Source organism: Mesoplodon mirus (assembly GCF_964341445.2).
Source record: "Mesoplodon mirus genome assembly, chromosome: 13".
Taxonomy (NCBI): domain Eukaryota; kingdom Metazoa; phylum Chordata; class Mammalia; order Artiodactyla; family Ziphiidae; genus Mesoplodon; species Mesoplodon mirus.
The window spans coordinates 81,730,981-81,753,727 of record NC_138989.1 but is presented as its reverse complement, the minus strand read 5'-3'; the positions used below and the strand labels follow the sequence as shown (position 1 = coordinate 81,753,727).

The 22,747-nt window shown below is 39.2% G+C and overlaps 1 protein-coding gene across 2 annotated transcripts in view; it reads right to left on the bottom strand.

Moving 5' to 3' along the window:
- The window catches only part of DOK6 (docking protein 6), a 419,379-nt gene extending 407,341 nt beyond the window's left edge, over nt 1–12,038 (bottom strand). Inside the window, exon 1 of one of the 2 annotated variants that reach the window (XM_082641623.1) lies at nt 11,640–12,038. In XM_082641623.1, the coding sequence (XP_082497749.1) occupies nt 11,640–11,705 (66 nt within the window). In that variant the 5' untranslated portion in view covers nt 11,706–12,038. The remainder of the gene's footprint in view (nt 1–11,639) is intronic. The other variant, XM_082641622.1, reaches the window with a different exon arrangement.
- Nucleotides 12,039–22,747: the final 10,709 nt, after the last annotated feature.

Sequence of the window (22,747 nt, the reverse complement as noted above, 5' to 3'; positions counted from 1 at the left end):
TGCCCTGTGAAGACTTCTCCACTGGGTTGCCTCTTGCATCAATAACTCGATGTCTAGACATGTAAGTGGCAATACTAGCTCATTTCTCATACCCTAGTAGCAAGGAAGATGAGGAAATAATATTTTGGGTATTTTATTTTCTACAATGTGAGCCATTATTTGCTATCTTCAACATCCATAATGTGGGGTTATTCTCCAAATAGTTGGAAGAACATTCAAATGCTGGGTGAAAAAAATAAATGATGGATGTCTGAACTGTATTGTTAATTGGTTTAGCTACTTCTTGAGGTATATTATAAACTATTTATCCTAGTTCAGTAGGGTTCTGTGGTAATGTATAGTGATAAACAGCTTGCTTTGAAATTATTTTCTGATGAAAAGTACTTCACTTATGCTAGAATCACTTGGGTAGATTAAAACCAAACCAAACAAATACAAACAAACAAAAACAATTCTACTGCCCAGAGATCAACTAAATAAGCCTCTATGGGAGCTGATCTTGTCATTGCATTTAGTAAACACTAAAACAAACAAACTCAAAACCCTCTCCTGTGATTACAGTGTGTATCCAGGGCTAAGAACCATTGCTTCAAGAGGCAGAACTATTTGGCCTCGTTCGTTAAGTCAAACCCTAGAGCAGGCTTAGAATCCTTGCCTTGTTTTCCCTCCATTTTTATACAGGGGCAGGTTAGACCCACGTACACTCCTTGCAAAGTTGTAGTTAGTCCTATAACTTAAATATCTTCATTTTTCTTCAACTTCACTATCACAAACCCTAGTTCTAATGTGGAGGTAAATAACCTGTTGAAAATATTTCAAGACAAAATTACCACAGGGAGAAGGTCTCACTCCTATGGAAGAGCTACAGCCAACCCTCTTGGCTCTCAGTGGAGTTCCAGAGGACCACATGGCCTCTAGCTCTCACAAAGCAATCACTATAAAATTCAACCAGCTGGGACTGCTCCATTCCTGTTAATGGTGGACCAGGTAATTTGGGCCAGCCTTTCTGCTGTTGATTAGAAATGGTGGACAAATACAAAAATCATCTATCTGAAGGCATTGAAGACTACCAAGGATAAAAACAGAATTTTAATAGGAAATTCTAAAAATTAGAATGAAATGAAAATCCTAGATCTGAAAAAATTACTTAAATTGATAATAATGAATAGGTTTAACAGTAGATTATTCACAGCTGAATAGAAAATTAGTGAACTGGAAGAAATTTCAGTAGAAAACATCCATCCTGAATCTTCAAGACACAAAATTAGGGAAAAGAAAAGGTGTAAAGGCACAGATGTATGGTACAAATGATCTAACATATGAGTAAGGAAGAAGAGAAAAAATGGACAGAACTGATATGTGAAAGAGTAATGGTGGTTAATTTTTTAGAACTGCAGGAAGATATCAAGCTATGGAATTAAGAAGCACTATAGACCCCAAAATATTGAAAAGAATAAAAACTACACCTCCACATATGATAGCAAAACTCCTGAAAACCAGGAAAAGAGAAAGTTACAAGCAGCCTGAGGAAAAAAAGACTAATCCTTTTCAAAAGGTAGCAATATGACTGACAGCTGACTTCTCAATGCAAACAATAATAGGCTGAAGAATTCTTTCTTCTCAGTGCTGGAAAAAAATACTTCTACATCGGTGATTCTCAATCAGAGCTAGCCACTAGAATTACCAGTGCCTTTTCTGGATACTAGAACCCACTCCTATTTGGTCTCCTTGCCAAAAGTCCTACTTGACTACAATCCTTTCTACACACCCAAGATTCAGGGATGTTGCTGATTTCAGAATGAACATATAACCTTTCCTGTAAACACATCAGTGACTTCCTGGATTCTCAGGACAGAGCAAGCTCCTTTATTCTGGCCCTTTACCTCAATCAACGTTCCACACCCATCCCAGGGACTCCAATGTGCAGTCCCTCACAAATATTGAGAATCTTTTTTTTTTTTTTTGTACGCGGGCCTCTCACTGTTATGGCCTCTCCCATTGCGGGGCACAGGCTCCGGACTCGCAAGCTCAGCGGCCATGGCTCACGGGCCCAGCCGCTCTGCGGCATGTGGGATCTTCCCGGACCGGGGCATGAACCCGTGTCCCCTGCATCGGCAGGCAGACTCTCAACCACTGTGCCACCAGGGAAGCCCCAGAGAATCATTTTTTAATAGAGGGCTAAGTAATGTAGAGTATTATGCAAAATATCAGGATGCAACAGTATGAGTGTTAAGTAGCCTTTGGAGCTTTAAATAGTTGTTATGTCTTAAATGTATAGAAGAGTACATTTCATACTTATACATAAATTTGGCACCTTATAGCTAAACATCATGATTTGGCACTGGATGTACTTTTACTTAGAAGAATTACATAGCTAATACTTAAAGATTCCGAAGTGTAATGAAGTCTATAAAAGCATCAGTAAAATGACATGGGTCCTTCCTACAGCACAGCCCCAAGGGTCCTTAAAGCATTCAGAGAGATGTATTCCATTTCCCTAGTAAGTTAAATGAAAAGGCATAGTTTTCTAAGCAAGTTCAAATATGTCAAAAGTGTGTTTTTGTTCTTTTTCTTGAATAGTATGTGAAAAGTTTCACTAGAGTTATGTAGACAGACATAAATACAGAATTTTCTCTTACTGGTTGCCACCCTTTAAAAGTTATAGTTTTTGAAAGATACACTAAATTTCAATTTTAGACTAATATCAAATATTTTTTCCAAATAAAGTATAATGTGAACATGTAACAATTTATAATTTTAAAAGTATGCTAAGACATTTTGTGAACATTTTCTTCTCCTGGAGTTGGGCTAGGTGCTTTTACATAGTTAGGAAGGATAACAATTCAGCGTGAATGAGGACTAACAGACCATTTGGAGATATATACATATTCTATTTAATATATAACATATATATCACATTATATATATGCATGTATCTATGTATGTGTACATATGTACACACGTATACACACACATACACACATACATGCATATTCAAAAGGATAGTGAATGGTCAGAAAAAGTAATTTCATATTTACAAAGAAGAAATCATGGGGAGAAAAATAACTACACATGTTTACACATGCAATAGATCTTATATAAAAGTTTACAAATGTAGGTGACAAAGGCATATAGCCAATTTAAAAAAATAAGGAAACTAAGGGAAAAAAAAGGAACATCATTTCAGTATATCTATTTCAATTCCTGCCACTTAAAAGTAGCAAGCCACACAAATAAACACACAACCCACCCCAGCCTCTTAGAGTTCACGGTATACTTCAGTGCTGCCTGATATTAAAGCAACAGTGTAACACAATCACACTTTTTGCTGCATAACTATGTCACCTTTTGATTTGCCAGATCCCAGTAAATGTTTATTATTTTTTACTTGTGTTTTTCTTTAAATAAACTCACTTTTCATTAAGTTCATTGAAACATAAGCTTTTATATGACAACCTTAAATAAAAGGTGTTTTTTCATAAATAAAGATAATGGTAAAATAAATAGATTTAAATATTTTTAAAACATTTTAAATTCTACCAGGACACTGTCAGTTTTTGAAGCCTGTTATCCTTTCGTAAAATAAGAGGTTAGCTGAGTTTTAGATGGTACAATGAAAATGAAATCAAGGCCATTCAAGTGGCCTGGAGAAATATCTGTATAGAACCTCCTTACTGTGGCATACATTCTTTCATTACATAGCTCTTTTTTTCCAGCTTTATTGAGATAAAATTGACATATAACTTTGTATAAGTTTAAGGTATACAACTTAATGATTTGATATGTATATATTGTGAACTGATCAACACAATAAGTTTAGTTAACATCCATAACCTCACACAGTTGCAATTCTTTTCTTGGGATAAGATCTTTTAAGATCTACTCTTTTAGCAACTTTCAAATATACAATACAGCATTGCTAACTATAGTCACCATTGTATATATTACATCCTCAGAACTTATTTATCTAATAACTGAAAGTTTGTACTTTTGACCTCCTTCACCCATTTCCATCACCTCCCACCTGCCAACACACTTTTATATGCAATATAGATAGCTTAAGGCTAAGTTAATGATAATATTTGCTTTACACTATGTTTCCAATTAAAGAAAACACATTTACTTCAAATAGTACACATAGCTGTTACTACCTGTCCAAATATTTTGTAAAGTGGAAACTGTTCATAGTAGATATAACACTGAACTTGAAGTTATAAAACCTAGATTTGAGTATACGCACTCACACATACAAACCCAATCTGTATCTCTGTAGACCTGGCTGATTCATTTTACTTCTTTTAAATTTTAGCTTATGTATAAAATGGGGTTAAAAACTAAATATACTTTCAAAAGTATGCTGGGAGGATTATAAAATATATATGAAAATTCTTTATAAGCTGGAAAATGCATGGTACACCCAATGCAACATGATTATGTTACTATTATACAGTCTCAAATTAGGGCTTCCCTGGTGGCACAGTGGTTAAGAATCCGCCTGCCAATGCAAGGGACACGGGTTCGAGCCCTGGTCTGGGAAGATCCCACTATGCCACGGAGCAACTAAGCCCACGCACGAGAGCTACTGAGCCTGCGCTCTAGAACCCATGAGACACAACTACTGAAGCCCGCGTGCCTAGAGCCCGTGCTCTGCAACAAGAGAAGCCACCACAAAGAGAAGCCTGAGCACGGCAACAAAGACCCAATGCAGCCAAAAATAAATTAATTAATCAATTTTTTAAAAAAGTCTCAAATTAAACTTCACTGTATTTGTCCTCCAAGTCATTTTACTGTTAAGCCAAGCTTTATGCAATGGATTCAGTAAAATAGCAGGCAAAGCACTTTGCACATGTTCAAAGATTACAACCACCATTCATTTCAAATAACATGAAAATAGTTTTCTTTATTAAATAAATTGCTGTTCTCTGCTAATAACAAAATACCATTCCTTATTCCATCCAGATTGACTGACAGGTACAATATTCTCAGTGGGAAATAGTGTTATAATGTAAAAATGAATTACTCAGAAGATAATCCTGCTCTGTATCTTAAAATAAAAACTAATGGACACCAATGTAAAGCAATTATACTCCAATAAAGATGTTTAAAAAAAAACTAATGGAGATTTATGCAGAAAGTTAACAAAAATGTTCTCTACCTAGAATTCTTGGCCTCTCTGGACAAGTTACCAAGAGCTTGAAGAATAAAGAAAATACCGTGAGTAAAATGAAGGCAAAGAAACTATAGTATACTCTATTTTAATTAGTTTGTCTCAATTGGTAGAAATTACTTTTTCCTTTAAACTAGCACTTCAAAATTTACAAAATCTAGAGATGATCTGTAGATGGTGGGAATACAGGTAGCTTTTATTTGTATTGCTTGCTTTTTAAATTCTACAGTGTCTAAAACGAAGTGGATGGAAACAGAAACAGACCAACGATAGGAATACTTAATAGTCTTACTCAGTAGTAGTCACCTGGCTTATTATGACCCAAATAGAACAACACATTAGAATAAAAATACTTCAAAACAATGACACCTATTTCAAATACATATGTTATTTTATACTCGTGTTATTTTATACTCATCTCCAATGTCAGCCATTATCGAGCACTTCTGAAACACTTTTAAGGAAACTGGGAATGTAAAACTTACAAAGATAGTTGACCACTGTTTGATTACGCTATTTTCATCATTTAAAAGATTTCCCTGAGTACTGAGTAAAATCTTTGTTATCTGAGGGAATGCCATCTTTTAAAGTTCACCTTGACAGCAGTCATCTGTAAACCTAGCAAGTCAAAAACTGAGATGTGAACTCTTATATCTCACCCCTGATTTAATGGCTTCCCCCAGGTATTGCATGGGCATAATCATTTAATATCAAAGCCAGCAAAATGTCTGGCTTTGGTTTTTACAGTTAGGCTTACTTTTATTGTCTTTGCTTTTGGCTTTAAGTTTTGAAAATTCAAAGAAACTCATGCATGCCCATATGCATACATAGGGATGTTTTAAAAAGGAAAAAGTCTCACTAATTCAAATAACAGAATTTCTTTAGAATAGCTAAAATGTCATATACACAAACATACGGTGGCAAATAAATTAGTATAGAGAGATTGAATAGAAGGTATACAAGACCATTTTCTACTCTAAAATTCTAAGAACAAGTGATTTTTGTAGACATATATATAGATACAGAAATAAGTGGTATGTACACATGTTAAACGTATACATAATAGTCACCATAAATAAAAATCTGAAAGAGAAAGAGAGCTCAAATAATTACAATTTTTATACATTCTAAATCCATATTTAATGAGAAAGAGGTAAATGATAAATCACCATGGATATAATGGATCCATTTCAGAAAGCAAAATGCCCAGGATATACAATATTCACAAATGGGTGAAGATTTAAAGGCACCCAATACAACTTCTACATCTTAAATACTTAAATTGAGAACTCATGTCTGAGGTAATGATCCTGAAAGTTCTTCTGAACTTTTGAATGGTCAGAATTATTGTTATTTATATATATTATCTTAAATACATTTATTGTATCTAATTCTTGGCAAATTGGTAATGCATTTCATACATGATACTCTCTCTTCACAAAATAGTTTCTAGAGATTTGGGAGACCAGAGAAATTTTTAAATGCTCTATGGACCAAAAATGATGCAAATGCACCCACAAAAATTCCCATTTATATTAATGAGGGAGATTCTATAAAGGGATAAATTTTCAAAAACATCTCTCATAAAAACTACTCTCTTCCATCATCAGATAAAAGCTGTTTGTAAAAGGACAGGAAAATTCAGAACAGTTTATGAGAAGCAGATAAATAATCATCAAACCAGGTATGGGGGTGTCTCAAGGTTTTAATCAAGGAGGGAGAGAGGGCATGAGATAGATGAATCCACAATAAGTTGTTAAAACAAATGGAGACTATGCAAAAGAGATAATCCTGAATAGATGATTAGCTCATAAGGTTGGTGCTCATCAAATACTCCAAAATTGTGCTCTATATTTCCCTGCTTTCCTTACAGCCTGGCGGGGACAGGTGATTATTACTGACCTAGTGTACCATGAGCGGTGGTGATATAGGAGGTATCCACTGTTAACAACCTTGACTTAATACGACATGAATCTGGAATATTCTCACACACCCAGTGTACGCCACCTGATAAACAGTAGATGCTCCATGATTTGACCGTTTGTTGAATATGTAATACCAACCTATCCTGAGACACTCCTTCAATACCCACACATACTAATCCAGTCTCTCACCTAACTTTGAGTAAGAGCTAGAAAAAAAAGCTACATAAAATATTACTTGTCTATGCACAACGTGCCTGTGAATATTCACAATGATGTATTTGAATAGAATTCCTTGAAAACAATGATGTTAGAGTCTAGAAGCAGTCAAACTGCAGAATTACTGTAGACTGTTTGCAGTCTGGAATTTGTACACTGGTGGCAATGGTGATGATGCTATGGTGATGTCACTGCATAATGCTGCATTTACTTTTGCTACATTTATAGAGTCAATAAGCCCCATATAAAGTTATTAACAGTTTCAGCAATTGTGTTCTTAGTTTACCTGCAAACCAAGAACAGGCTGGATATTTTGCAATATATGCCTTGCTGACTAAGTTCAGCCTATTAGAGGTCAGAAGAAAAATAGATAATCAAGGCTAAGAGATAAACAATATTGACCAAAAAGCATTTGCTTTGTTTTATTTTTATTAGAGTTTTTAATTACTCTTTTCTTAAAAAAAAAAAATACTGGCCACCATGGTATCTTGTGAATTATAATATAAATCATGAAACAGATAAGATGGTGAGAACTAAACTACAGTAAGGGCTTTTAAATCCTGCAAAAGGAAAACAATATATTCATAGAAATAGTAATGTAGAATAATCAAAAATTAATAGAGAATTTAAAGAAATGATTCTTTATAAGAGTCGTCATTATACTTTTAATGATTTAATACCTTCAAAAATGTAATGACTGGGACTTCCGTCGTGAGGCAGTGGTTAAGAGTCCGCCTGTCAGTGCTGGGGACACAGGTTCCATCCCTGGTCCGGGAAGATCCCACATGCCACGGAGCAACTAAGCCCGCGAGCCACAAGTACTGAAGCCCGCGCTCCTAGAGCCCGAGCTCCGCAACGAGAAGTCACCGCAATGAGAAGCCCACGCACCGCAACGAAGAGCAGCCCCCACTTGCCACAACTAGAGAAAAGCCCCCGTGCTGCAACGAAGACCCAACGCAGCCAAAAATAAATAAATAAATAATGACTTAACAAGCGTATTTTTTAAAGGACAAGAATAAAATTCAGGAAGATGATTCTATTTTTTCTCAAAATTATTTTCCTAAATGGAAGAAAAACTGATTAATGATCCAAGACAAATTTGAAAGCAAACAAACAAAAAAAAAATGTTTAACACTTACTACTTCACCCAACTATTTGGCTAAGGAATTATCCTCAACAGGTAGCACTAGGTTCTGTAAAAAGACACAAAAAGACACAGGGCAGGGGCCCTTTCAGACACTTTGACCTGGAAGCACCTCTGGAAGGGCTGCCCCACTGCCTAGCGGACAGGAAATGCTTTTCTGCCCTCATTCAGCATAATAATAACCACTAACTTGTGAGAAGTAAAGGGCACATCCAACGCTTTATCTCAAAATATATTTTCATGTCATCATTTTCATCTCTGATACAACTGGCCTCATATCCAGGCCTTTTTCTCCCTTAGAATACTATAAAATTTGGTTCTTGAAAGCATGCATTCTACCCATACTAAATCAAATATCTGTGCATATTTAATCAGAATTATTTTTATTGTGAAATTTAATTTTGAGCATAATCCATAAAAGAACCATTATGTATCCTCTGAGTTAAAAGTATTCTTTTATTTAGAAAAGTTCATAGTTCTGAGCCCATAAAATTATAAATATGTATTATTAACTAGGAAAACTTATGCTTAGATAATTCCTATAACTGATTCCTATTACCTAATGCTTAGATAATTCCTATAACTATGATTTTGGGTATAATTATACATTTTCATTTTTAAGGCACACAATATTTGCTTAGTGTTTTACTATCTTACAGGACCCATTTAACTTATTAAGCTTCACAGAATCATCTGTGTGAAGTTCTGCCACTGGAATTCACCATTCTGAATACTAGCATATTCTGAATAGAAAAGTTGCTAAAGTTTTTTAAAATAAATAATATTCTCCAAAATAGTCAAGGTTAATTTAGTTTAATATTTTGATATTAAAACAATGCAAAACTGTTTCAACACCAAACTCTGAAGTAAACATGCTTTTATTGTTTTCTGTGAAGGCTGTCCTTTACACATGCATAGCTCTAAACAGTGGGTATGGAAAAAGATGCTTTGGAAATTAGATAAACATCTGCACACATCTTTAGGGGGGAAACGGTGTATGGTGTTCTAAAAGGTCATTTCAAAGGCTGCAAATGCCATAGTTAACCAAGAAACATTCATTGCTCTTTCCCTGGATCCTATCTTATAATTAAGATGCAAATTCAGTTTTAATTGTATGAAATCCTGGAAAGCTCTGATGGGGGAGGAATCCTATAGACTCCAAGGCCAAGTGCGCGAGGCGGGGTTCTCAGCGTTCTGTTCCTTAGTCTGATTTTCACGTACACGGTGACTGTGGAAGCAGATGCACATCTCCCCGGGGGACTTAAATCATCCATTAGCTTATAGCGTGTGAGGTGTCAGACACAATTGAGATTTCAAGAAGACGCAAGAGCGAGAATGATGAGCAAGCACCCCGTGGGAGAGCAAAGGGCTTCAAAGATCAAGTTCCTGAAACAGTTCTTACCCCCACCCCACCTCCGCGCCCCCAAGCTCTAGCTCCGCACCTCCTGTCTTGGCCGATGGCTGTCAGTGTGACAGATGTGAGCGGCCGCGAGAAGCCATCAGCCTGCCGGACAACTGCAGCTTTTCACGAGGGTTCTTCCTTCACTCCCTGGGAAAGAATGAGGCGCATTCTTCTACCCAGGAGCCGCCCTTGAAACCTGGCCGAGGGTCTGCACGCCGCGCCCGCCCTCTCGCCCGGCGGGGCGCGCAGCAGCGCACCGAGGCGCCAGGCGTGGGGGAGGGGAGCTTTGTCCTCACCCAGGTTTGGACTCCCCACTTCTACAGGTCTGCTGAAGTTCGAGAATGGGTCCCGTGTGTCCTCCGGGTACAGTCTGCATCTCGAACGTGAAACCCAACGGGGGCAGCACAAAAAGGCAAGTCTGTCCGTCCCCTCCCTCCTCCCCCAACACCTGCGTCCACCAACTCGCGCAAAGCGGCTTCTGGGTGAGAGGTGATCCGTCCTCTTTTAGGGACTCTGCCCCACCTTAGTTTTCTAACGATACGTTTAGCATTTATTTTCTTTCTTTCTTTCTTTCTTTCTTTCTTTCTTTCTTTCTTTCTTTCTTTCTTTCTTTCTTTCTTCTTTTTCTTTTTTTAATGAGAAGAACGAAGTTCTCCCTCCTTCTCTTTCCCTCTCCAAGTTAGAGTAATTCATCCATTCAGCAGGGAAGGCAGGGAATGTTCTCGTTCAAGGCCGCTTTGCCCCAGGATTCCGGAGCTCCGTAGGACTGGAGCTTTGAGAAGCGTGAGGTGGAGAGACATCCAAGGAATCCCGGAAAGCGGGCACTGTGGCCCCCAGATCGAGTTTCCCTCGCGCTCTGGACAGGCCCACCCAGGCCGGCTTCGGGTGCCCACTCCCCCAGCGCGCGCTCCCGCGGGGACCTCTGCCCCTGGCTCCGACGGTCCCTCCACGTCTGCTCACTCTGGTGGCTCTCGGCCCAGGTGCCCGCCCTCCCCTCTCGCTCCCTGCAGCCCACCTCCCAGGTCCTCTAGTGCCGTCTACGCGTTCCTCTTACCTCCTCATCCGGTCACTGGAGAAGTTTTAAACCCTCGGGGGTCTACACTGTTTCTCTCCCAAGTCGGGCAGAGCATATTTCAAAAAAACAAGAGAAGGTCTCCGTAAACTTTTCTGTCGCGAACGCTCCCGTGTCAGCGGCCGTGAGCACACACCTGCGTGCACGCCTGTCCGGGCGCACTCACGGCCGGGGAGCCTGCCGGTGGGCAACTGCTCAGGGAGCACGAAACTCGCCTGCAGTCGCCGGCAGGGACGCGGGGCGCAGGCAAGGAACCAAAAGAGAATTTCGAAGCGGGCTGGGGAAGCGGGGAAAACGGTGATTCTAAACGCACACACACACCAGAGCGTGTGTCCACGTCCTGCACACAGAGCAGTTGTACCCGAAGGCGCACACTCCTGAGAACAGAGCATTGTGAATTGCTCTGAATGTAAACCCCCTCCGGAACTGCCAATCCCTTTCGTCTACAAGACTTCTCAGTCTGGGTCTAAACCAGCGCCGCGCACATGAGGACGGGGACCCAGGCGCTCCCGGAGCCTTCAGCCGGGTCTGCAGAGGCCCCCAAGGCAGGTGCGGGCCGCCAGCCCGGCCGAGCAACAAGCGGGCCGTCCGCGGGAGGGCCGGGTCCTTCTTTGCCTCTGCCCCCGAGTGGGTCAACTCTCCCCGCCCCGCCCCCCATCGCCAGCTGCGCCAAACGGGCGCTGGGGAAGGAGAAAGCCTAGCGAGCGACTCACCCCCAGCTTCCTGCTGCGGATTTTCACGTAGCCCTGCTTGACTATGTCGTTAAAGTTGGAGGCCATGGCCAGCGCCTTCGGCTTCCCCGAGTCGAGAGCTGCCGTCCGCCACGGGGTCCGCGCAGGTCTCGCATCCAGCCGGCCGCCGCCAGCCGCCGCCCGGTGCCCCCGAGCTCCCGCCGCCGGGGACGCAGGCTGGGTGGCAGGGTGACCGCGGACGGCGAACGCGGGCCGGCGCCGCGAGCAGCGCCCGCCCTCCGCGTTCCGGTCCTCACCTCCGCCCCCCCCGCCACCGCCTGCTGCTGGCGCCCCCTCCGCGCCGCCGCCGCCCCCGGTAGCACCCACGGGCTGGCGCCTCACTCGGCGGCGCACAGCTGGCCGGAGTGCACCATCGCGGCTCCCCGGCGCGGGGGGGAGGGGCGGAACGGGGGGGCGGGCCGATTCGCCCGCCCGGCTCCCTCCCCCTGGCCCGTGGGGTGGCTGGACTAGAAGATACTCGCAAGACGCGCCCCATCACTCGCGACTCGGGCGGGGAGCTTCTCCCGCCACCCGCGCCCGGGGTCCCGCTCCCACCCGGCTCCCTTTGCCCGCCACGCTCTCCTGGGTGCGGGATTCCTGAGGCCACGGCTCCTCATTGCCGGGCTCTTAATCTCCACTCCCAAGCTGGACACCAGGGAAAGGGCGGTGGGGATGCTCCCAGGGAAGAAGGCCAACGGGAGCGAGGCAATTGTTTATTTCAGTGGCCGTGTTTTACAGTGCATTTTTATTCCTAAGCGCACGCTCGCGCTCCAGGTCTTTGCCCCGTTAGGTTAGGAAGTGTAAATCGACGCCAAGCCCATCCCGGTGCACACAAAGAGACCAATCGTGCGCATGTGTCTAATCCCTCTGCTGCTGGAAAGACTGGAGCAATCAGGCGAGGCCCCGGTCTCCGACGTCCTCTCCCGAAGAAGCAGCGAGCGCTGTAGTGGAGTGACTTATGCCCGCGTGTTAGTTAACTATGACTAAAAGTGGCTCGTGGCTTTTCATCTTCCAGGGGAAATGCAGACCACAGCAGTTACCAGTGGATGCAAATGATTTATGGAAATGTTCCACTCGTAAAAACAAAACAATGAAGAACTCTGACCCCTTTATGTAGGAACGCGTGACATTTAGAAGTAGGCTATTCTCTGTTGTAAAGACATTTTAATCTAAAAATGATACCCGTTTGATAAGATTCAAGGAAAAAAGAGGGAGTATTAAATGTTGGTTGGGGACAATATATGGATTTTTGCTATAGGGAAGGGTATTTAATACATAGTTAGTAAGGATGTTTCTAATTAAGAAAAATACTGTATAATGATTGAAAATTTTCTAAGTGACTTCTTTATCAAGAGTCTATGTTTAATAAGAGTTCAAAAGATCGTGTTTATTTCTGCTTATTTTGGTGAGCAGTATTTTTCCATGTTCTCAGTTTAAATTTCTTAGCCCTATGGGAACATAACAATAGTGAGAAAGGAAACTACTTGATTGAGGGGAGAAAAATATCAAAACCTGAAGGATAAAGTAGCACGCCCCTCACCCTACCAAATGGGCGCCCCAAAGGTGATCGTGGTCCCATCATTAGCAAGAGTCTCCATCCAGAGCCCATATAACCCAACGGCAACTCTAACCTGGCTAAACAGCACACTATTCCTATCCATTCATTTATTTAGCAAGCATTTGTTTGGATATCCGCCATGCAGAGGGCCAGGTGCCAGGGCAGATATATCCAATCACATGGCAAGATTCCTTAGGCTGCCACTCAGAATGAGTTCAAATTCTGATACTTGCAGAAAACTTGCATAAACTCCCTATTAACTTGGTGTGATTCCCCTTCTCCAAATACGTGGAGCATGTGGTCCAGCCCACACATTTGTTACTATTTCATATACTACATGGCTGTTATTTCTTTTCTTCATGTGAAGACTGTTTTAGATTTGCAGATACTTTAAATACATTATTCCATTCAGTCCACTTTGCAACCCAAAGATACTTGCTATTTAATAGATGAGGAAACTGAGGCTCAGAGATGTTCAATTTTAGAGGCACAATTTCAAGATAGGTTTTGTGTCCACAATAATTTCCCTGACCACTAATTTCCACCATCCTTTATATAATAATCGGTTTCCACAAATTGATTGTAAGCTGTTTGAAGTCAGGGATTAATTTTGTCTCAGCAACAATCTTAAGGATAAGGATAAGGTAAGGTTGGTAACTCTGGCTTTTAAAGATTATGGAATGATTATGCCTTTGTTCATATGCTTATGTAAGTCTTTATAATACCCTAATATGATGTAAATATTACCCAATATTTATGTTTGATTCTTATATTGCTGATATAGCAATTTGTGTGTGTATGTGTGTGTATCTATGACAAAATACCCTCCCCCTCTTTTTATATTGTTTGTTTGAATCTTGAAAACACTAGGTTATGTAATATAAATTTGTCATGTAAATTCTTCTAGGTCTGGGTTGGTTGCTTGTACTCTCATGGCATAATTTATTTTAGTCACCTAAGCCCCAAACTAGTAATGTGACTTAGATATTTGAGTACATTCTTCTTTTTGTTTTCAAGAGTAATTTATGAGGTGCTGTATCTATCCTACTGAATCACATCAAAGCAAACAAAATGTCTGACTATCCCACTGATTAGAGGAATCAAGTGTTGTCAGCCTGATCCATACTTTACAAAATTCTCCTCCAACCTCCCACCTAATCGTTTTTGCAGCGGCTGATGATCATTGTTTAGATACATTGTTTTATTATGGATTGCAACATTTTGATTTTCTAATTTGATTTTATTCCTGCATTTATAAGCTATTTTCTTACAAAACAAAACTTTCCTTTGCAAACTACAGGATTGCCCTGAAATAGATTCCTTGTAAGAAAGGCAGGGAATATGCTTGATTCTTAACCTTTATCAACCATTTTTCAGAAATATTGAATGGGTTCTAGCAAACACAAAAAGGAAACTCTGATCCCTTTAAAATATCATCAAAGATAGAGTTTTGTATATGTGATGTATTTCAATCCATCACAGTCCTTATTCTTTATGCTGTTTGAATTGCTCCATCCTTGACCAAAAGGAACTGCTTCAATAGACATTTTTTGTGTTTCTATCACAAAAAACCCATGAACCTTAATAGCTTTGCTGTGATCACTCACAAGATATCCTGGGCTCATCTTGTACATTTCCAACTCAGGACCTGGAATCCATTATTTCTTCTGGGAACCTTTGTTCCTTTTAATGGGAAATGAATTTCCCATTAATCTGGTTACTAGGGTGTTATTTTTGCTACTGATTCTAAGCTTTTCAGTTGTCAAGAAATGAAACACTTTTCTTTTAGAAGTATATTTTAAAAGAGAAAAATTCTCAGTTTTTACAAATATTTCCAATTCAAATTAATGTTGACCGATTCCATATCTAAGGATTGCTTCTTTTCTTTTGAGCTTTCATTATGTGAAATACTCACAAATTTCCAGAGTCAAACCTACCAAACAAGTTGCATTGAGAGATACAGCTTTCATTTCTGTCCCTTCCTTCTGCTTTCCACTTCTCTGTTTAGGAAACCATTTTTACTAGCTTTGGGTTCATGTTTCCATTGCTGCTTTTTGACTATATAAGACACATATGTGCTCCTATTTCTATTTTACTTACCAAAAAAATTGCATATTATTCACACTTTTATCCCTATAGTACACAGTCGCTAAACCGGGATCCAAAGATCCCCAACTCTTGGTATGATGGCCCATGTATTCCTTCTTCTGAGTCTGGCTTGGATTTTTTTACTAACTTCTAGTGAATAGAATGGCAGACGTGATGGAGTGTCCTTCCTAGATTAGGTTAGAAAAGACCGTGGTTTCTCTCTTGGGTGATCTTTGCTGGATTGCTCGCTCTGGGGGAAGCCAGCTGCCACACTATGAAGCAATCCTGTGGAGAGGCCCATGTATATCAGCCTGGAGGTAGATCTTCTGAGGCTTTCCAACAGCTGTGAGTACCCTCACACATGGATTCTCCTCAGTGAAGCCCTTAAAGATTCCACCCTGGCTGACACTTTGAGAGAGAGACCCAGAGTCTGAACCAGCCACCTAAATTGCTACTAGTTGTTTCTAAATAACAGAAGACACACTTGTTTCATCTGCTAATTTTGGGGATGACTTGTTATTGTTCCGCATGAATGGATAGCTAAAGTAGATTTTAGTGTGTGGAAGTAGGGTACGGCCTCAAACAAAAACTGTAAAATTTGGGAATGGCTTTGGAATCCATCAGTGGTCTTGAGAAGAATACTGGTGAAAGCATAAAGTAACTTGCACACACTGCCAAATTTTGAAGACTGAGGACACTGTGAGTGAGATCTTACAAAAACTGAGAAAAGTATTATTGGAAATTGGAGGAAGGAGCATTCTGGTTATGTATGTAGTGGAAGGAAACTTAGCAATACAGCTTCTTGCAACTATATAGAAACTAGAAAATGTACCTAATAAACTGTGTCATGAAGATAAGAATATTTCCAGGCAAAGTGTTGGTGGGGCAGCCTCTTTCTTCTTGCTATTTAGTAAAATGAGAAAGGAGAGAGATAAATTGAGGAATGGACCATTAAAAAAAAAGAAGCAAACAACTGTTTTTTTTAATATTCTCAGCCTTTCCAAGCCACAACAGTGCCAAAAGTAAGAAATGGCTTCTGAACAAAGATCTAACCTTGGGGACTGAAAATTTGGTCTAAAGATACAGCCAAGGGTGTGACTGTAAAATATGTATTTTTTTTTAAGACTTCAGAAAATTAATGATTTTACAGTCACATCCTTGGCTGTATCTTTAGACCAAATTTTTATGGCTGTGCTCTGAATGTGCGCTAATAGAATAAAGAGATTCACAAGAAACCCACAAAGCTCTTAAAAGAGTTATATATGCAGGAACATTAACAGACAAAGATCACCCAGAACGAGAGACACTTGGACTCCCAATATTCTGCTAGCAGGAAGCAGTTTGAGAGAAAAGCTCAGCAGAAAAACAATCAAACAAACAAAAAACTACCTTTCATGAAAAAGTAAATATGACTGATGACTCAGAGGGAGGGATTAAGAGCCTCGAAGGAAGAGTCGAGAATCATGGAGAAGTATTCCTTGACCTTGAGAACTAATCTAGGAACTTCCATCATTTTCCCATTTGGATTTCAGAATTGTTATGAGCCATGACTCTGTGTGCTTTCTTCTGCCTGCTTTTGAGAAGGAATGTGTACAGTGGTTGTACTGTGCTTGTCCCACCATTACATGTTGGAATTGCGGGAAGCAGATTTGTCTTTTTAGATTCAAAAGTTTACCGTTTGAGAATAAGATCCACATTTTAAAAATGGTGCCTAAGGTACCCCACTTAAAGCCCCACACAGACACCAGCACCTGTTTTATATAACAAAATTTGGTGCTTTGAGCTCATGGTCTAATGAGAGGAGAATCTGAGGGTTCTTGGGAGGGGTAAGCATATTTTGTATGAGAAGGACATGAATCATTGGAATCCAAAGGGCAGATTGTAGCAGCCAGCTTTGAAAATGGGTCACAAAGATCCCCACCTCCTTGTAATATTCTCTCCTTGAGCGTGGGCTGGATTTGTTGGATGAATTCTAGCACACACGGCAGAAGTGATGAGATGTCACCTTCCAGATTAGGTTATCAAAACAACATGGATGTCTCCTCTTGTTCTCTCATGGATCTCTCCTCGCTCTTTCATAGGCAAAATGAACAAACATACCCCTTCCTCAATGGTGCCATCTAAAAGTATTATCTAATCCATGTAAAAGCTCAAAATACTACAAATATAAAATACACGGCAGTCTTTTTCTTTTGCTAACTTTTAATGAATCAGGTTTTCCCTTATTTTAAGGATAAGTTTTGTTTATCAGGGGAGAGGCTGAGTTAGGATATCCCTGGCCTTCTTCCTCACTTGTACCATAAGGCAGTCAAAAGATGTAGCTTCTCAGGGCTTCCCTGGTGGCGCAGTGGTTGAGAGTCCGCCTGCCGATGCAGGGGACACGGATTCGTGGCCCGGCCCGGGAAGATCCCACATGCCGCGGAGCAGCTGGGCCCGTGGGGCATGGCCGCTGGGCCTGCGCGTCCGGAGCCTGTGCTCCGCAAGGGGAGAGGCCACAACAGTGAGATGCCCGCGTACCGCAAAAAAAAAAAAAAAAAAAAAAAAAAAAGATGTAGCTTCTCAACATATCCACCTTAAGACATTCTGTGATTTACCTACTAAATTGGTTCTGGCACCAATTCGATGTGAAGTCCGGTTAGGGGAGGGGAGGTCCTCACACCAGCTCGCAATACTCAGGACACCAGCTGGGTGTCCTACAACTCAGTTCTGACACTATCTACCCAGAGATACCATCAATATTCCACAGGTTAAGGAATCTGATTCCTACAAGACTGCCCCCCAACCATCTTCAGGTGTGAGATGGGTGGTAACCTGTACTTCTGACCAACTGGCTTATGCATCAGAGTTTTCCAAGGCCCCCTCCTCCAGTTTGATTGGATTCATTTGCTAGAGTGGCTCACAGAACTCAGAGAAGCATTTTACTTACTAGATTACTGGTTTATTATAAAAGGATGTAACTCAGGAACAGCCAGACAAAAGAGATACATAGGAGAAGACACGGGGACATCTCTGCAAGATCACACTGCTCTCCCAGCACCTCCACATGTTCACCAACCTAGAAGCTCTCCAAATCCCATCATTTGGGGTTTTTATGGAGGCTTCATTACACAGGCATGATTGATTAAATCATTGACCATTGGTAATTGACTTAACCTCCAGCCCCTTTCCTCTCCCTAGGAGGTCAAGTGGTGGGTCTGAAAATTCCAAACCTCCAATCACAGGGTTGGTTCTCCTGGCAACCAGCCCCCACCCTTAGATGACCTAGGGGCATTTCCAAGTCACCTGATTAACATGACAAAAGAAACTATGACCTTTCTCGCTACTTAGGAAATTCCAAGGGTTTCAGAATCTCTGCACTAGAACCAGGTAGAAGACCAAATATACATTTCTTGTTCTAAGTCAACAACATCACTCCTACTCAGGTCTCCTCCTTTCCTAATATTTGAACCTTCTTTCTTTCCATACTGTTAGAATTCCTCTCCTGGTTCACTTTTATTCTATTCCCAATAGTTTTTTTTTTTTTTTTTAGGCTCTGTCTTTCAAAGAGTACCAAGGCCCAAGTCACTTACTTCACTTATACCGTTACCTACATCCTCATATACTCCGTGAACTTTGGAACGTCTGAACCTCCAACTTTTTATCTATTGTTTCTTCAGTTGTTCTCAGATTGGTCTGCCTCACCCACTACTCTGAGTGGGGACCCTTGAAAGTGTGCTGTTTGGGTGCATTTGGGTTTTTTTTATTCTTAGATGCAAGATCCTTCTTTTCCTCTTGTTTCTCTTACACAACCACTCTTGTGTTGAGACTCTTGTTCCTGCTGGTGACGGGATGTACCCTCTCATTGTAGACTCTGTTGTCCATCTTGTCACCTAGTTAAGGAAACTGTGTATAGATTTTTTTCCCTTTCTATCCCGGTTGCCATCTTTCTTAACGTGAGAGGATTGGTACATTCAAATTATGTTCCTTGCCCACACCTTGTACCAATACCATGGTACAGACATCTACCTCTACCTTTATAAATCATTTTTAATTGAGGATTTTTATATACAAATTTTAATCTATTTAGGTTTATTGGAGGGAGTGCTGATATGACTATATTTCTTCTAATGTTTAATCGTGCTTATTGAATTTGAATTGCCCCAATATTATATACTATAAAGGAATATACATCCCTTTCTGTTTTTGTACCTCCTATTCAACAGAACAGAATAGTCTATATATTATTTTATAACCATGAAATGTTATTGTGTCCTTATAATGTGTATTAACATCTGGCAGTGCAAGTCCACTCTTCACCCCAATGCGTTATTTTCTTCTTTATCAAAATTTGTGATACTGAAGTGTTATTCTCCTACAAATTTTGCCACCAAATTTCTCACTAGACTTGCTTGGAATTTTGTAAAATTTTTCAGTGAAATTCGAGGGACTGTATATATTTAAAATATTGAATTTTCCCACTTAGAAACATGACTTTGCTTTTTCCTTCCACAAGTCATGTGCCTTGATAAAGTTTTGCAGTTTTCTTTTATAAGTATTATATTTATGCATTTCAAGTTCATACTTTGGTGCTTTTTTTTTGGCTGTCATAAATATTATTGCCTTTATTAAACTGTATAACTGATCATTATATTAGATTATTAGAAATCCTCTTATAGACATATCACTGAAAGCTCTTATTATTTATAATTCATTCAAATTTATTCTCTTGCATTTCTTATTCAAATAAAAATAATTTTATGTCCTGTTCAATATTTTTACTATAATATTTTTCTTATTTTGTTGCAATGGATATAACTTCTGGAACAATATTAAAAGATAGAAGCTAAAGCAGTCACAAAAATGTTTTTGATGTAAATGAGAATTTGGGAAGGGATTATAATTCAGATGTTGACTGTTGATGGAGATAAAAGTAGTACTTCTCAATTCTTATGTTATGAAGTGTTCCTTACTCAAAAAAATTTATTAAATTTTACTAAATATGTCTTCATATCTATTAAGATCATAAAATATAACTTGTATTTCAAGTATGATAAGCTAAGTATATTAATATATTTATGAGTATTGACCCAATTTTGAATTTCTAAAATACAGCTTATTTGATCATATTTAATCATTTATTTAATAAAGTTCTCAATTTGGTGGGGTAGTAACTTACCATTGATTAGTGTGATTAGTTTGTACTTTTGTGTAGCTATCCTGTGTGTCTTAAGAAAAAGATATAGAAAGTTTTGTTCCTCTTTGTGTGCTCAGAAACATTTTAAATATAATTATCTGCTCTATGGAAGTTTGACAGCAACTTTGGTCTCACATATTTGAAAAGTTAATTATTTTATCACTTTAAATCATTTCTGATTTTAATGGTCTCTCCAGATATGCTAAATCTTTATCTCATAATTTTAGTGATTTATATAATACATCACAAATATATTCATGATTTTAAATTAATATTTTGTGTTATGTGTACAGTTAAAAAATCTCTTTGATGTTTGTGTTTCTAGTCCCTTTCTTGTTTCTAATATTTTAAGTTCCTTTCTTTTGATTATGTTTTCTAGATGTAGGTCTGTTTTTTTTTCTGATTAATTACCTGTTATTTTTAGTAGTAAGTTGCATTTTTTTGCATATCTTTAGCATAGAGCTGAAAAAGTATGCCAAAAGATTTTATAAATTCAAATACTGGTTTCCAGCTTACATCTTTATGTAGTCCCAGTCCCTATTCCTAGAGCCAACCATATTTTCAAAGTCTTACATTTAGTTATTTGAGGGTTACTCCAAATTAAGTGATAAGCTTATACTTCTGTTTCTTCATTTCTCAACTTTAGAATTTATCTGGTGTCGATTTTTTTCAAGGACAAATGGCTCAGTTACACCACATGCCTAACACCTCTCCAAATATAAGTACTTCTTTCACTCTTTTTATTTCACTATTGCCTCATTATGTGTTATGGGCTGAATTGTCACACACACACACACCTGCACTGGCCAAATTCATATATTGAAGTCCTAACCCACCAGTGCCTCAGAATGTGATTGTATTTGGAGATAAAATCTTAAAAGAAATACTTAAGTTAAAATGATGTCATTAGGGTGGGTCCTAATCCAATATAGCTGGTGTCCTTGTAAGAAGAGGCAATTTGGACAGAGATGAGTTGAGGGAGGATGATGAGAGGGTGATGCAGAGATACGAGGAGAGGACAGCAATTTACAAGCCATGGAGAGAGGTCTCAGAAAGAACCAAGCCTGCCAACACCTTAATCTCAGATCTCTAGCACCCAGAATTGTGAGAAAATAAATTTCTGTTGTTTAAACCACCCAGTCTGTGGTACTTTGTTATTGCATCCTTAGCACACTAATACACTGTTACTTTAAGTGTTTATAACTTTTATTGTAGTGGTCTTTACATATTTCTTTAAATTTATTTTTTGATATTTGACTTTTTAAAGCCAATGTAAGTGGTATTTTTTGAAATTTAATTTTCAATTTATTTTGTTTTTAGTATATAAAAATATAATTGCTTTTTTTAAATATTGACCTTGCTAGATTTATTTTTAGACATAGTGGTATATTTGGAAATTATTTTGAGCTTCTACATGTACAATCAAGCCATCTCTAAATAAAATAGTTTTACTTCTTCCTTTCTATTCTTGTGCCCTTCTTCCTTCCCCTCCTCCTCCTCCAATTCTTATTCTTTCTCTGGTTAAGGCCTGTTCAATAATGTTTAATAGAATTGATAATATTGAACATCCTTGACTGGTTGTTAACTTCAGGGAAATCTTTTAATATTACAATATTAACTATGATGTTAATGTCATAAGTAGTCTTTGTTAAGGAGACCCTTCCATTGTTGGTTTTCTGTTTGACTTTATCATGTAGAGATGTTGAATTTTATCAAACGGCAAATGTTTTTAGGAAGAGACAGTGTTTGAAACACTTGCAAATCTCGTTGGTTACACAGGCCCCATGTAGTTACAATAATTCCTCTTGGTTCTCAATTCCACAACCCTGGCCCATTGCTGGAAGCAAAGAAAAAAATCTTAGTTTCTAAGTGGACCTCTGTAGCCAAATGCCCCTAGGGAAGGAATGGCTTTCAATTTCTCTATTGCTTTAAACACTTGCCCATTGTGTTTTCAAAGATCTGGCAACAATGACATTTTGAGGGAGTTGCACGCTAGTTTTTAGAAGTTTTTGGCTTTACCCTTTAAATCACACTGCATAACTTCATTTTTCCATTTCTTCATTTTTTGGCTCTCTCCTCTGAGACATTCCTTGCACTTGATCTTTCAGAGCGTAAACTCATTATCATCAGTAATTTTTGCCCTAAGTCACTTTCTAGATCTTTTATTGGGAAACATGTTTATATCTCTTGAAATTATTTTGCATGAGTTCAGAAAGTTGTCATTTGGATGTTCTCATGTGTTCTTTGCATTATTTTATCTGTATCCATCTC